This window comes from Emys orbicularis, chromosome 2, assembly GCF_028017835.1.
Source record: "Emys orbicularis isolate rEmyOrb1 chromosome 2, rEmyOrb1.hap1, whole genome shotgun sequence".
NCBI classification, from domain to species: Eukaryota; Metazoa; Chordata; order Testudines; family Emydidae; genus Emys; species Emys orbicularis.
This window is the reverse complement of record NC_088684.1, coordinates 135,853,406-135,870,213: the sequence shown is the minus strand read 5'-3', so window position 1 is coordinate 135,870,213 and position 16,808 is coordinate 135,853,406. Positions and strand designations below refer to the sequence as shown.

General features: G+C 44.2%; 1 protein-coding gene across 1 annotated transcript in view; it reads left to right on the top strand.

Annotated features, from left to right (window-relative positions):
• Positions 1–267: 267 nt before the first annotated feature.
• Positions 268–16,808, top strand: part of BIN3 (bridging integrator 3) — a 55,317-nt gene continuing 38,776 nt past the window's right edge. The window contains exon 1 of the mRNA XM_065397763.1: positions 268–317. Coding sequence (XP_065253835.1) covers positions 310–317 — 8 coding nt within the window. The 5' untranslated portion in view covers positions 268–309. The remainder of the gene's footprint in view (positions 318–16,808) is intronic.

The following is a 16,808-nucleotide window of genomic DNA, read 5'->3' as shown; positions in this document are numbered from 1 at the left end:
AGCCTTGCTTTGTAAAACTGTGGCGCAGCCTCTCACCAGCTCAGCCCAGCCCAGTGATGTCATGACACTGGACAGTGACATCACAGCACCAAAGCACGGCTCCACATCGTGACATCACGACAAAGCGTGTGACGGCGTGGCTCAGCCGGGGCCCAGGCTGTCTGGGAGGCAGCATGTTAACGTCCAGCTGGCCCCGCCCCCCGACGGTGCGTGACGTCACGCCGTCTAGCGTGCCGCTTACCTCACTTCCGGAAGGGGCGGGGCTAAAGAACAAGCGCTTCCGGGAGAAAGCCGGGGCCGGAGGGGACCATGAGCTGGTGAGTGAAGCAGGGGGAGACGCTGGGGGCTGGTCCCGCTCCTCCGGCCCCGGCTCCTGGCCTTTCTCTGCCGTCGGCCCCGGCCGACCGCTCCGTCCCGTGTCTCCCCGTCTCCTCCGCGCTGGGCCTCTGCGGCCCCCTCCCCCGCCCGAGACACTCGGGGCTCCCCGTTCGCCCAGCCCTGCCCCCACCCCCCCGGGCCATTCCCCCCACTCCCCGTTCGCCCGGGCCCTCCTCCCGCCTCTGTCCCGGGTCCCTGGCCCTTCTCCCGCTTCCCCCTCCAGCCCTTGCATCCGCTACTGACCTGATATTCGCATCCCTCTCGTGTCCTCCCCAGCTCCCGCACCACCCTCCTGTCTCCCTTGTAGCAAAGGGCTGTTGTGTCAGGTTTGTTACTGGGGGGGGGTGGGGCGGGAAGTCACCTCGCTTGCTGACCTGTGTGACCCAGTGTACGTGTGGTTGTTAACGTGAAAACGTGGCCCCTTGTTAACTTCTCGCCACTGGTGTTTGTTACTCCCTTTGGACAGTGAAAGTGGGCTGGTTAGTTTCACTTTCTTTTAGTCCCTTTCACTCTCAGGATCCTCCGCCCCCCCCCCCCCCCTTACAGCACCCGGTTCCTGTAGAAAGGGCCCGGGCCTGAGAGTCAAACAGCCTGGTCTGAGTTCCTAGTTCTGCTGCTCTCCGCTCTGGTGTGAGAGTTGCTTCCCTTCTGCACATTAATTCCCCCCTATACAATATGGGGCTGATATTTGGCTCCCCTTTGTGAAGCAGCTCTTGGTCTGTGGATGAGAAGCATGTTTTATGGTCTGATCCAAAGCATATGGAAGTCAGTGAAAAGGCACCTATAGACTTCAATGGGTTTTGGATCTCGTTCCAAATTCTTATTTATTTATATACTTGCCTAACAATGTCTGTAATATAAACACAGCAGAGGAAGGTTTACATCAAAACAAAACCTTTTTGCTAATTTTTTTAAATGCCTGAAACAGTCTATTAATAGGTTTTATAAAACCTACATTGGGTTCAGAACTAGCCGAAGTCACTTTAGCTTGTATCTTGCCTCTCAAATGGATTTCAGTATGTTTGTGATACATACATTATTTGCACCTCATAATGTCAATATTAAAATAGTAACAATGCAGACTGGGGGATGGGGTTTTGTATGTACTCTCCCGTGTGTGCTAGCAATGCTGTCCAGTTTCCTCATGGGAAGGCTTCCTGCCTTTGTAACAGGCCTGGCAGCATACCTCATCTTAGCTTGGGAATGTTAAGTATTGCTATTTATGAATGTTTGTGTGTTAAAGTAAATGTGTGTTGGATACTTCACAGAACAATTTGGAAGATACGGTCTCTGACCCAAAGAATTTGTAGTTACTAAGAAGCCCCAAGCAGGATCAGGCCACTATTGTGCTGTACAGATGCATGCATAGATATGTTTCCAGCCCCGAAGAGCTTACTATCTAAGGCCCCAGTCACTGACTTTAATGTGTAACGTTAGCCACATGTAAATGTTTGTGGGTTTGGGGCCTAATTTTTATGGGACAGTAGCAAACAAGGGAGGGGATGGAATGAGTAAGGACCAGAGTACAGCAATGTGCATATATGCATAGGATATCCTGCCCAAAAATGAGATTGATTTTCTCAAAAGTAGCATAGTACTTGCTTAACATCTTATTGCTTACCCAGACACACCCTTCCCTACCTTCCTGGTTCCCCCCTCTTAATCATTTCTCCCTTCTCTCTGACTGAATCCTCCTCCTTACCTACCCTCCTTGCCTATTGCAAATATGATTATAAAATAAATGTACACTTTTGCTTTGAGTCTGTTCTGTTATTAATGAAAATGGATCTGTGATCAGATACTTGAAACACTAATGCAGCCCTTCACACTCATGGTTTCAAATGACTGTAATCTTTATTTGCAATAAATTAAAATAACTGATGATTCTCTTTTTAAGATTATTGGTATTTATCCATCTTAGGCATTTCTAATGTTTATTGTAATGTCCAAAAATCATTTGATCAAGACATTCAAACCAAACATTGTCAAGTACACATATCATCAGTATACTTGCATACATGCTTTAATTACTCAGCTATCCAGAATGACTTTCCAAATATAAGTTACTTGTCCGGCTACAAAACTTGATTTCTTGCTTTGTAACAGATCAATGTGCAGCATTTCTGAGTAGATTCTTCTAACCTCCATTTCCCCGCATAAAGTTTTGCTTAGAAACCCTTGTTGGGTTTTGTATTTATTCTTGCTCACCAATTCCTGCTCAAATGGTCTGTTTACAAGTCAAATGTTTGATTTTTTTCCTAGCTGTTGGCACCGCAAATTCAAGTTGAGAGTTGAAAAATCTAGCAGTGTTCTCTCTGCCTCCTACTGTCACCATAAGTAATAAAGATTCTAGGATCAGAAGTTTGCTGACAACTTTGTTGTAAGAGACTCCAGCTCGCTCTGCTGTGTCTATGTTGGCTGTTCAAGGATAACAGCAGAAACTTTTCTGTATCCGTAAAGTCAGCAGATCTGCCTTGAAGACAAACAGGGCATGGATACATTGAATAAAAAGTTCCAGTTGAACAGAATCATCTTCCTGATTATACTGCCCTACTGTTTAAAGAAAGGAATATGTACTTTATAGTCCAGGTAGCCTAATCAGTGTATTTTTAGTCCTGACTCATGCATCACTTTATTGTGGTAAATTATACATAGAAACACCCATTGCTGCACTTAGATTTTAAAGTAATCAATTCATTTCACTCTCTCTATCAATCTTACTACTCTCTTAAATTGCACAGCACAGAATCATTCCACCTGTGCTTTCGCTGACACCGCTGCATCATCTGTGTTCTATGCTATAAATGGCTGGATCCTAAAACCAAACATTTATAAATCTACCTAAAGTTAAGGGGACCATGTCACGTTAAAAGTAATATTACTTAAAATGCCCTTAACTCTTTCACTTCTCTGATTGTTAAAAATGGAAGGAGAGTAAAAACCTATTGTATTTTTTTATCCATTTATGCACTTTTACTTTTTTAGTTCTGTTCAGCCTGGGCAATGAAAATAGGTAGTTTCACTTTGAGGTTCTCATGCATTCACACAATGATGGGATGCTTGGTTTGTAAACATTGTAGAAGGACCTTTAACGCCAAACAAAAAGAACTTTAGTTGGAGCTTTAAAAAAGTTCCTCTGTGTGTGTGTTCAAGTCAGATTTGCTAAAAGCTCTGTACAAGACTCCTAAAACATTGTTATGGGACAGATCACATCCACAGTTCCTCTCGTGTGTGTTGGTCATTTAATTAAAAATATTTTTACTGCCCTAAGCAATTTTTCAATCCTGTTAATCATGTAGAGCCAAAATAGTGAGAGATAGATGTATGGTGATGTAAGAAAGAGAGAATTTAGCTTGATTCTGAGATCCCAGATTGAGTTTGCAGGGCTGGCCAATAGACAAATAAGCTTTAGTCTTTGTCTGTAAACGTGCTTTTAAATGTGGCTATGGTCAGAAAAATAACTGTGAAAATAGCACCTCGCTCAGCAGATTTACTCCCTGTATATTGAGAATCAGTTTTTGCTACATTTTACACCTGTTAGCACTGCAGAGCTAATAAAACCGGATGGCTCAGGTATCATAAGTATCGTCATTAATGAAGTTCCCAGTACAGAGCTAAATGCTGCCAAATTACAACTTTGCAATTCCTTTGAAGACAATCTGACAGCACAGGTGTAACTGAGGGGAAAATTTGGCATGCAGACTCTGTTGATGGTGAGGAATGAGCCAGAAAGAACGCAGCTTGACCCTCAGATCCCTGGTGAGTCTGCATAGCTGATGGTTAGAAAAGAAATATTCAAACCAAGCCAGTCCAGTTTGATCAGAAATAACTGAGACAGTAAACAGAATTTTATCATGTCATTTGTGAATTCCCTTTTCAGAGCATAACTGCATGTTAAGCTCTTGTCTACACTAAGGATTTGCCTTCACTACAAAGTTAACATGAGTTGTAACCAGGGATCCTAGAAATCCATTTGCCACGGAAAAATGCAGAATTTGTGGTGTTAGAGAGAATCTTTAGTTTTGACATTTTGTGAGGAAAATAAAACCAAATACAGTTGAACCCCGATTATCCAATCTAATTAGGACTGGGGCCAGCTCGGATAATCAAAAATTCAGATAATCAGGGGAATGGGCAGGGCTTGGGATGTCAGCCCCAGGCAGCGGTGCTCAGGCTGTCAGCTTAAAAATTGTAAATATATCAATAAAATGTGTTCAACTGACACCTATATCTATTGTGGCTAGGGAAACTAAAGTTCAGTGTTTCCTTTAAATAGCAAAAAAAAGTGGATTTTTATGGTTTTTTAATCAGAGGATTTTGGTTTTTTTATCAGAATACTAGGATCCCTGGTTATAAGTCAGGTCATGTCCACACACAAAAACACTTAGGTGCACTTACACTTCAGCATAAGCGCAAGGTTTGAACTTAGGCTGAAGCCTAACCTCCCTTCCATCTTTACCCAAATCATTCTAACCCAGGGTCCCAGGACCCCACAAGGGTGAAGGGTCCAAGCCTGAGTCAAACTGGGAGTCTGGGACCCAGGGTTCAAGCCCTATTGCTTTGCAGTGTAGATGCAGCCCCACTGGACCCAGGCTCTGGGAGTCAGCCAAAAGTATCCCACATTCCCATGGGCTGGCTTTCTTGGTCCTTTGGACAGTCAAGTTTAGTGGACAATCAGGTTTTCCCAAAACTGCACAACAAAGAGGTAGAGCAGTCACATGGCGGGAGGGCACTGGGAGAGCTGGGATATGGTTGATTGCACTCAGCTCTGCGTACTGCAGTGTAGGTGCTGGAACCCCGGTTTTGGGACCAGGTTAGAAAATTCCTAACGTAGGACTGACAATCAGTGTAGGCGCTCAAACCCTGGGTTCTCTAACCCAGGGTCTGCTGACTCACGTTCCACTAGCCCTGGGCTTATGTTGCAGTGTAGATGTACCCCTAGACTGAGCATGATGGTGCTTTTCACTTGAGTTCACTGGCCTGTCAGGTAGTACAGTCTAAAGTTCAGATTAACACAAGTCATCAGCTGTTAACATGCCCACTCGTGTAGTGTGGACTCAGGCTAGAGCCACTCGAGTGCCTTTGGTCCTTTCCCACAACTCCATTCCTGTGCCCAGAAAGGACAGATGAGGTCTCCCATAATTCCCTGAGAAGGAATTCCTGGAGCAGCTCAGCTTACTGCAGTTTGGAACCAGGGGATATGCCCCCAGAAATCCTAGCACCATACACAAGTGAGAGCAGCATCAGTGTGGACACAGCAGCATCAGTGTGGACACAGGATTATTGTGTGGTGTGGCCGCTTTCACCCGAACGAGGGTAACTCAACAGGAGTCACTCGCGCTAACACTGCAGTGAAGACATACTCTCAGGATGGAGCCCTCCGGGAAAGCCATGGTAGAGCATAGCTTAAACATGGTTCCTGCCGAGCCACTTGACTGGGAGCCACATATGACTTGTGTTTTAACACGATTTTTAACAACTGCTCCATTAATGAATATGGGGCCCTCAGTAAGCTTTAGCAGAGAATCAGAGAATTCAGAAACCCTGTGTACCTCTGGGGAGCTGCTTTATTTCAGGAACGTTAGCCTGCAATAGCTGACATACATTATATGTGGCTTGCACTGGAAGATGAATTTTTCATCTTTTGCTGGGGTAGGAATGAGGGGTCACCGTCAAGGGTGGGGTTACTCAACTGAAATCTGTGATTCCCCTTTCTTCTTCCACAACAGATCAACGTCAGTCTTTGCGCGTGTTGTGGCCCCATTTCCACATGAATGTGAGAGACCTGAACTCTGAGGTCTGTATAAAACAGACAATCGCTCTCAGTTCGGTTGTCAATGGCTGGCAGGCCATGCCAACTGAAATAGTCGCTAATTCATGCAGATATGGCCAATGTGAAGTCGTGCTGCTGCTTATTGAATGAATTGTGTCATTCACTTAGGTCTGGAATTCAGTACGTCTTCGGAGGGGAAAGGGTCTTACTGACGTGCAGCCTCTGATGTAGGAAGATTCCTGAGGTCACATTTGGACCATTTAGGCTGCGGTGACTGTGAACAAGCAAGGCAGTAACAAATTCTTCTGTAGAACAGCATGCATATCAGAGGGGGCCTATTGTCTAGGGGATTGTGCCCTGCTTCCCAAATGTCAGTGTAAAAAATGTCTAACATTTATATCACTTTGCTTGCTGGGAGTTCTGCAAAAAGAGAGGATGAGCCTTGTTCCACACATTCAAGACTGAGAGTTTTCTTTGTTTAGCCGATATATCACTATTTGTTTAGATTGAGCGTGCTGCCTCTCTCCAACAATGGCCCTCATCAGATGCATGTCTGCAGCTTGGAACATAATGTTTTGAAGTTTAGTGGGAAGCTTACCCTAGTGATTAGAGAAAGGGACTGAGTCATAGAATGTCAGGGTTGGAAGGGACCTCAGGAGGTCATTTAGTCCAACCAGACAGATTTTTTACCCCAGTTCCCTAAATGGCCCCCTTAAGGATTGAACTCACAACCCTGGGTTTAAGCAGGCTAATGCTCAAACCACTGAGCTATCCCTCTCCCCCTACTCTACAAAGTTTTATTCCTGGCTTTACCACTGTGCTTTGAGGAAGGTGGCCTAGTCTTTCTTCCTCAATTTCCCCGTCTGTAAAATGGAGATAATAGTTGCCTCGCATAGGTGTTGCAAGGCTTAATTAATGTTTATAAAGCACACTGGGATCCTTGGGATCAAAGGTGCTATTGCTATAAAGAGCCTGTTTGTAACAAGGGGATGGATGTAACTCAAGTTCTGTGTTATTAATTCTTTGTCTTTCCTTAGCACTTTACAAACGCTGTCAGACTAAGCCTGCCTGGCCCCATAAGGAAAGTCAGTGTTGTTATTCCTATTTTACAAACGGGGCCGGCTCCAGGGTTTTGGCCGCCCCAAGCAGCCAAACAAAAACAAAACAAAAAAGCCGCGATCGCGATCTGCGGCGGCAATTCAGCGGGAGGTCCTTCGCTCCGAGCAGGAGTGAGGGACCGTCCTCCGAATTGCTGCCGAACAGCTGGACGTGCCGCCCCTCTCCGAAGTGGCCGCCCCAAGCACCTGCTTGGTAAGCTGGTGCCTGGAGCCGGCCCTGTTTACAAATGGGGAAATTGAGACCCAGAGAGGATGTGACTTGCCAGAGGCCTTATGACTAATCTGTGACAGAAGCAGGAATCAAACCCAGATCTCCTGACTTCCACACCTGGGTTATGACTAGATGACATTTTCTCTACCATGTTTTAGGGCCAACTTTAATTAGAGCAGAATTAGGCTTATTTGGGGAGGGATATTTTATGTAGGTAGATGCGATTATTTTTTTTAATCTTGATCCTTCTGTGACCCACACTGGCATCATTAAGATTTTGTGTCTTGCTTGGATTATAGTCTCCTAAATGAGCTGCCCCAGAGACTGTGTTGAGAAGTTGTAGCTTGGTTGCTGGTGCTGTCAGGAATTGTGCCACTGCTTAGCCATTTGGAGTGAGTATTTGTGGTGTAGCAGGTATTTAGGGACTCTGTCACCGCAGCATTCATAGGCAGTTTAGCACTTTTTCTGCAGGTTTACGGGTTAGGAATGGGGGACAGCAAGTTGCTCAGTGTGGCTAGGTGGCAACACACTTTGAGACCAGGAGGTCTCGCTCAAGTTCCAAACCAGGATCTGGATTTCCTCTCCTGTGCTGATATTTCAGGGCCATACTAGAGAGGGGTCTGTATGGCTAGAGATATTGTCCTTCAGATGATATATTAAAGTGAGCTCTACTCCTGTGGCTGTCACAGGTGAAATTTAAAGATCCCAGGTCACTTTTGGGGGAAGGGTAGAAAATACAGTACTGATCTTCTGACCTCCATTCTCTAAAAGCAAATGTGAGTGACTTGGGCTGTATTGGGGCCATTACTGAACCAGTGGTTTCTGTGTTTTCCTCTTCAGTTACAATTCAAGCATCTATTTATAATCTAAAGGGTACCTGTAGTTATGGAAGAAACTACTTAAAACCTAGTTCTGTTGTATCTCAAAAGCAGGTTTTCAAACTACACTTCACCTCTTCCAGTAGTTTTCCAGTTCCAGCATACTAACTACACTAAGCACCTAGTATTAATTTAAAGTTAGGAGTTGAATTGTATAGTCCTGTGACGTTTAACTCCCCAAACCCTTACCAGGTTTTGATCTAACAAGACTTCCACGTTAATCCATTTCCAAATGATTTCGGTGTGTAAAGTCTGATGTTTAGCTCAGGTCGTGCAATAAAGCGCAGTTTTCTAGATCACTGAACCCCATCTACTCCATAGGTACTGGGAGGAAGTATATTTGGGAACAGGTGGGAAATGACAGGCATGTTCAGGTTCCAACATAAATGTTTATTATGTATTAACATTATTAATATTACAGTCACGTCCTGAGTCCTGATCAATATCACGACCCCATCTTCCTAGGTGCTGTGCAAACACATACAAAGAGACAGTCCCTGCCCCAAAGAGCTTTATTTCTAGCTTCCTACAGTCTAGGGATGCTGCAGTTACAGTTAAGAAGGTACTTTTTAGACTAAGCCTCCATTTTCAATGGGTTATAACTGCTAACTGGCCTACCTTCCCCACAAAATACCTCGTAGGCTGACAGTTTTTAAACTTGGTCTCATCCCGGAATTCTTGTTTGTCACCTTTTTGGAGTGAACTTACTTCTGTATGGAATTCAAAGGAACGTAGTGCAGGCCTGACAGCTCTGGAGGATGCAGCCTTCTGTCTCTGCAAGAGAAGCGCTGTTACCTCTGCACTAGAAAGCCCGTGTCTAGGGATGAGAGGGGAGCTGATTCTCCGTGCCCCATGCACTGAGGGCTTTTCTGCCAAATGCCACTTTTCATGATGGAATTTAAACAGAATTTCTTTATAATGATAGCAGGCTAGCACCTGTTTGATCAATGAGTTCTGGAGAGAAGCAAACAAGGGTATTTCTTCAAGCCCAGATCATGGTCTCATTGATGTATATGGCAAAACTCCCAGTGAAACCAGCATTTGGCCCTTAGTATCTGATAAAATTTGATCCAAAAAAGCTCTTAGATCCCAAAGTGGTGAGCAAAGTATAAATAGCTACATAGATAATTACTTCCTACATATACCTAGATACTTGATTTTATAGCATAGATGGTCACATGCACTACAGAAGTACTCATGTTTAAACACTATAGTGAAATGTAGTTGTTACCTGTGTTATAATGTAGCTCCTGATCCTGCAAACTAGTCTGTGTGACTTGAACCCCTGAGCCATTGGTGTCTGTGGGGGTCCACACAGGCTCAGGGGGTCCCCTCCACGTGGACCAGCTTGTAGGATCAGAGCCATAATTTTTTCTTACCTGTGTGTACAGAAAAAAATATGTGAGCACCCTCTTTTAACGCTAACATGGTTATCACATGATTTGGTGGTGGTGTTCCATGCAGGCAACTAAAAAACAATCTTATAACACAGTTAAACCACAACCATCTTTCACAACCACGCTTAAAATGGTTATTTTTGTAGCATAGTCAGGGCCTAAAACAGCCTTGCAAAATTCTGTTCGCCCACGCACCTGGCGTGAGTAATTCTCTTTTGATGGGTGAGTAAAATATCATTAGTTTTTTCATTATCATCTTGGAACGGGTGGGAGAGTAACTTCTGACATTGTTATTGCATTGGTTTAGTACTGGCACTGGACTTGGCTCTGCAGAGGACACAAGGGATAAAGACAGTCCCTGCCCCAAAGAGTTTACAGTCTATGGGCTTAGTACTGCACCATTGAACTCAGTGGAAGCAGATTTGGAACAAAAAGGACTAAATACTTAAGGATTAGAGTTTGAGGCTGGTCTAAATCAACATAAACTGCGTGGTTACATTATGCGTTTTTTCTTTGCTATAGGGCAGGGGTCGGCAACCTTTCAGAAGTGGTGGGCCGAGTCTTCATTTTTTCACTCTAATTTAAGGTTTCGCGTGCCAGTCATACATTTGAATGTTTTTAGAAGGTCTCTTTCTATAAGTCTGTAATATAGAACTAAACGATTGTTGTATGTAAAGTAAATAAGGTTTTTAAAATGTTTAAGAAGCTTCGTTTAAAATTAAATTAAAATGTAGAGCCTCCAGACTGGTGGCCAGGACCTGGGCAGTGTGAGTGCCACTGAAAATCAGCTTGCGTGCCGCCTTCGGCATGCGTTCCATAGGTTGCCTACCCCTGCTATAGGGCTCACGCTGAGACCAGTTTTGTTGGTGCCCTATAGCTTTGTCGGGGCGGACTGAAACCCAGGGCTACTAAGTCTATATATTTTTCAGTTGATTTCAGAGGTGTCCAATACTCTTAGCCAAATTCTGTGCTGCTGCATGCCCCAGGCAATCCCACTGACCTCCCAATGGAGCTTCACGGGCAGAAGTCAACACAGTATTTGGCGCAGTATCTCTCTTAACATAAGCTGTTTGTGATCCATTTGAATAATTTTTTCCTTTCGCATTAGTGTTCTGTTTGGAGTGGTTGCTATGAGTTCTTATAAAGAAGGGGGAGTGGGGTGGGACGGTGTATGCGGTTTCCATGGACACCGTGTAGTACAGCAAGACATCCAGAGTGATGTGATAGATTAATTCCAACTGTGTCTTGTGTTCATGCATCTCTCACCTGTGAGGGCTGGGGCTGGAATTTCCCCCTGCTCCTTGGACACTTGCTGGTGCATTGTATAAGGTCATAGGGTTTTTTTTTAAGGCTGGGACAGTCTCGGACTCCTTATTCAGCTATCTGAGACTTGGAGGTTCGGTGGTTGTATAAGTTTTTCACTAAGGCATTGTACAGCACCAAGCACACTGTCAGCATGCAGTGAATGATTTCTCTTACGCCCTGATCCTATGAGGTGTTGCCCACTTCTTGCAAGGACACATCTATAGTAGCAGAATTATTACCCATATTTCATCAGCTGCCTAAGGTTGCTAGTGTAGACAGGGCCCAGGCATTTTTATTATTATGTCATGAAAAGCTGCACAGAACCGCATTGAATCATACTGTGAGAGAAGCATCTACCCCCGTTTACACTAGTGCTTCCACTGTTGCTACAAACATAGTAGCTGCCCCACTCCACTGCTGGCAGCTGCCGGAGCTTTGCTAATGTAGACAAGGTCCCAGATGGTGTGTGTAGGGAATGGGAATTGAGGGTTTTCAGCACTTTGCTGAGAAAGTTCCTGTCACCTAATTAAGGTGAACTTAATGCAGCATTTGTTTTTTAGATGAAAAGGCAAAATTTTCCTTGGAAAGTAGATGCTTTTCATGAAAAAATTTGTTGAGTTGGAAATGGGTTTCAACAGAAATTTTTCAGTGAGCCCTCCTAGTCTGACCCCTTATAGTTATTAGAGAGCCTGTGACACTTTCTGCAGGAGTCTGAGTGTTAACCCTGAGGTCCTGACCATGTACATTGTCGATAAATACATTCTGCCCCCTCCAACTTTCCCTCCACTTTCAGTTGCATACAGCTTTTTCCTTACTTCCTGTCCTAAACCATCATTGGAGATTGCTGTGACTGTTGAACAGCAGCTGTTCATATCCCCAGAAGCAGTTGCATTTCAGTGGTGGTTGAAAATATTCATGTGTTTTCCCTATTTACCTGAGAGAGGTCATAGGAAGCCTGATTAGTGTTTTGTGGTCCTCAAGTGGAAGGCGTCATCATGTGTTTTGTTGCAGTCTACGCTTATTTCCCCCATTTAAATTCCTGAGGTTGATAGCCCTCCTCCATTTTTTCTGGTCTCTGCCTGATTAGGGAGCAAGAGTGAGCAAGGTTTGTCAGGAAATTGAGTGTTTTGCTGGGGGGAGGGAATGTTATTATACAGGAGAATAGGTAAAACCACAGCTGCAGCCCTAGATTAGAAATTACATGGTCTGATCCAGTTGGACGATTCCTCTGCATCTTACTTTCAGAGGGGACTACAGAAAGTGCCCTGCAAATCTCATTGGGCTGTATTCCTCATTGCCTGGTGGATTTATCTGCAACGCTCCTGTGCATGTGGAGGAGAATTAGCGCATGTTTACACGTACAGCGCTGCAGTGGCGCAGCTGCATCAAAACACATCTGGTGAAGACGCTCTGTGCCAACAGGAGAGCGCTCTCCGGTCAGCATAACAAAACCACCTCTGCAAGTGGCAGAAGCTATGTTGGTGGGAGAAGCTGTCCCGCTGACATAGCACTGTTCAAACCGGTGCTTATGTCGGTGTAATTTATGTCACTCAGGGGGGTGATTTATTCACATCCCTGAGCAACATAAGTTCTGCCGACATAAGCTGTAGAGTAGACACAGCCTTAGACCCTTTGGTGTGTGGCTCTGAGCTTGTACATGGAGAGGTATACTACATTGCTGGGGAAATTTCAGAGAAAATTAGCCACAGCTTCTCCCTCCCTTCCCCACCTTCCCCTCCCAGAGGTTCCTCAACTTCCCTGATGGGATGCTTTCAGGATTCTCTCCACCCACCTACACTTTTTTCTTACTTTAAGCCCCCACCCCCTCTCTTCACCCTCCTCCATTGAGGAAGACTAGGTGGAGCCTCCCTTCTGATGTCGGTGTTCCCAAACGAGCCAGAGAGGCTGCCGTTGAACGACTCACAGCGTCCCGATGGGGGCTGTGTGCGCTGCCTTTGCCGCATTCCCCCTGCCAGCCTGGAGAGTGAGGCCAGGAATCTTCGTGGCATTACTGTTACTGTGGCTCGCCGAGGTAAATGGCTGTATCTGACCAGAGAGCTCTTCAGAGTGGGAAAACTCCGACTCTGACTCAGCGTGCCCACACTGTTTATGAACATGATTTCAAGGATTTCACACCCCAAACACAACCCCAGCTTTCTCTCACTCAGCAGAAATAATAGAACCGAAACACACACAAGTCCAGGTTTCTCCTCTAAGTTATGTGGAAACGTGCTCAGGTTTCTAGGGTAGCATTTGCGGCTCTGGCACACCAGGAGGAGGCTCCGTAACACATAGTAAAAGATCTGGAACCGTATGTCAATCTGATCTATTTCTGATATGCTCATCGCTGTGGTATCCAGGCAGACTAATAATACCTGGAGCTCTTCATCTTACAACGCACTCTGACAGCTGCTAATTTGTGCATCCCACTATATCAGGTAATAATATTATCCCCATTTTACGGATGGGGAAACTGAGGCACGGAGCAGTGAAATGGCTGGCCCAAGGCATCACAGCAATAGAATGTCCGAACTGGGATTAGAACCCAGGAGGAGTTATTGGCTCTCGGGCTCGTGCTCAGATTGTTGGAGCACATCTCTCGCTCTCTGCTGCCAGCAGCTTCTTTCAACTGCATTTCAAAGCTGCGGGTGTGTCAATTTATTTTAAAATCTCAGCTAAGATCAGTGGTTCTGATCTTCTTACTACTTCATTGCTTTATTCTTTCTGTTCTTCTTTCTTGTGTTGCTTTTTCACTGAGCCATATTAAACCAGGAAAATTGTCTCAAAATATAAAATAGCTTTTTTTTTTTAAATAAAAAAATAGACATTATATGAACCGGGTTTTTTAAAAAGGTTTTTACTGAGACAGACATAATTAGCCAACTGGCATCATGATGCTAATAGAGATATTTGCTGTTTCAAAGTATATTTGTAGCTTTGTTGAACATCCTGTTGACTTTCTTTTGCTATGAAAGAAAATAGTCTTTGTTTCTTCCTCTGTACACAGAACTTTTTGGATGTGAAAATCCTTTCCTTCCCAACTGAGATGGAGTTGAAATATCCTGTAGCTCACATCCCGCACTGCCCTTCATTGCATAAATGTAATGAGTAGTTTAAAGAAAAGTGAGCCATCTCAAACAGGATGGGCTGATCCCATTATCCATTAATTGACCTGAGCTTCTTGTTTTATTCTAGTTCGGCTCGAGAAGAAACGCAAGTGCTAAAGCAGACTATGTCAGTTCAGGTTAAAGGTAGGAGGAAGGAGTGATACAATTTAAGCTCAACCAGGCTACTCAGGTGCTGTAGAAGACCTGAAATACTCCCTCGGTCTGAGCCCGGATTCCTCCATCCCCTTCCATCCTGCAATTAGTTGTTACATAAACTACCAGTTGCCTGCACCCTCAGCTGCTGGTCTTGGTTGGTTTAGAACACTAGGATCCAAGCCTAGTATGAGTTGTGATTTAATCTGGTCAGTTTCCAGTATCCCTGTTTTACTAGAGTTTACTTAGTTTTGTCATGCTCTTTAATGAAGACTGACAGTCGGTTTTTCCCCATGCCTCACACACTTTCCAGAGCGGCTGCCTTTTCTTAGGAAGCCCCCATACTTCATGAGATTGCAAAGCTGTATTGGGTAGAGAAGTCTGATTAAGTAAATGGTGAAAGGTCATGTTTTAGTAAGACAAGGTGGGCAAGACAATGGCTGTTGTTGGACCAACTTCTGTTGGTAGAAGGTACAAGCTTTCGAGCTATGCTGAGCTCTTCTTCAGCTTTGGGGAAAGGAAATCAAAATCTTGCACCTTCTACCTACAGAAGTTGGTTCAATAAAATATATTACCTAACTAGGGTTGCCAGCCCTCCAGGATTGTCCTGGAGTCTCCAGGAATTAAAGATGAATCTTTAATTACAGATAATGTCATGTGATGAATCTCCAGGAATTCATCCAACCAAAGTTGGCAACCCTATACCTAACCCACCTTGTCTCATATCCTGGGATCAGCACAGCTCCAAAACCACTGCAAACAAATGTTTAGAGACTCACACAACTATAGCTATCTTCACTGCTGCTCTTTGCGTTTTCCAGCCGGCCACTCTGTCTATTGCAGATTAATTTGCAGGAGGCATCTTTGTTTGAATGGTCCTCTTTGGCTGGTGGTGTTTCAGAGCCTCTGTAAGGGGCCTGTATTTAAATTCTGTGTTCATTTCTGTGTTAACTAAGATTAATCATTAGCAACAGAGAAACAATTATCCCTAATCGTGCACAGTGTTAACTGTTCTTTGGCTGGGACTGTAAACTTTCTGGGGCTGGGACCATGTCTCTCTCTCTCTCCTCTGTAATGCACCGTGCAATTCATGGTGCAACATGAATACTAAATAATGCATTCAAATGGGGTGCCGTTGGTGGAATTTCCCCCACCTCCTCTTATCGGTACAACGTCACTCACCATAATATCTCTATTTAATGCCACATCTCTACTCATGGATTTGAAGTGCTTAGGGCAGGGACTGGGAATAAGGATTCCTGAGTTCTATTCCTGTCTGCCATTGACTCACTTTGTGACCTTTGGTAAATCACTTAATTTCTCTGTGCATCAGTTTCCTCCATCTGTAAAATGGAGATAAAGATTCAGTGTTTGTAAGCACTCGGAGATCCTCTGTTGTAATGTCATGTAGAAGGGCAAAGTATTTAAAGGTGCGTTTGTTAGCTGATTACTTCAGCATGGTGTCAGTGATGCGTGGGACCTCAGGGTGCCACTCTAGTAGCTGCATGTTGTATATTTCACAGGAGATCAAATGGTTAAGCTTTGATTTATACATGCTTTCTTCACTTACTGCCAGCAATCTCCATCTTCCCGTGTTATGTTTCTATAGGAACTCCCGGCAATGCCTGCTGCAAGATATTATCAACCAGTCTCAGGCTGGGCACAGCAGGTCCAAATTCAGCAACAGTGTTGCATCTGTTTACACCGGGAGCTGTATTTGGTCCTAGTTTTCTTCTTCTCCATCCCACTGCTGCCCCTCAGTTCCCCAGTTTTGTTCCTGGCCTCTACCTGAGGGCAGTTACTGATGCAGATTTCACTGTCACAAATAACTAGCTCTAATGATAGATAGCACCTGGTTATACTGACTTCAATAGTATGACCAGTGCCCAGAGGGTAATAAGGGAGTCACCCCATTTTTATTGACTTTTTGCCCATGTAGAAAAAAGAAAAATCTTTAATTTCCTATTCCTTCCTGTAAGGCACCACAACCAGTTATTGCCTGTTTCATTATATGCTAGACGATTGTTTGTTTATAGAAGAAGTGTGATTCATGGTTGCTGTGACTGCCAGTGGAACTGGAAGGGGTTAACAGCCTAAAATTACATCAGCCATGCTGGAGAACAATAAACAGGAAGTACTCCAGAAATTAAATTTAAACATTTGTGACTAATGTTGACTTTTACTCCATGGTCAGTTCAGGAGGTATGGATTGCAGTCTAGGTTTATTACTGGTTGCTAATTATACCATTGGTTTGACTATGATTGGCTGAAATGAAGCAAAGAGGGAATTGGGTCATTGGATGATCTTGTTTTTGCTGTCATTCCCATATTAAGTGTTGTCTCATATGGTGTGGTGTTTGTGGAGTGGTGCCTGCAGAGAGAAGTCTCTAACTGGTAGTTTAATCCTAAAAGTTAGTTGTATATAAGAGATTTTACAAAACCGATAGGGTAATAACAATGTTTTCACGGTTAAAAATAATCATTGGAA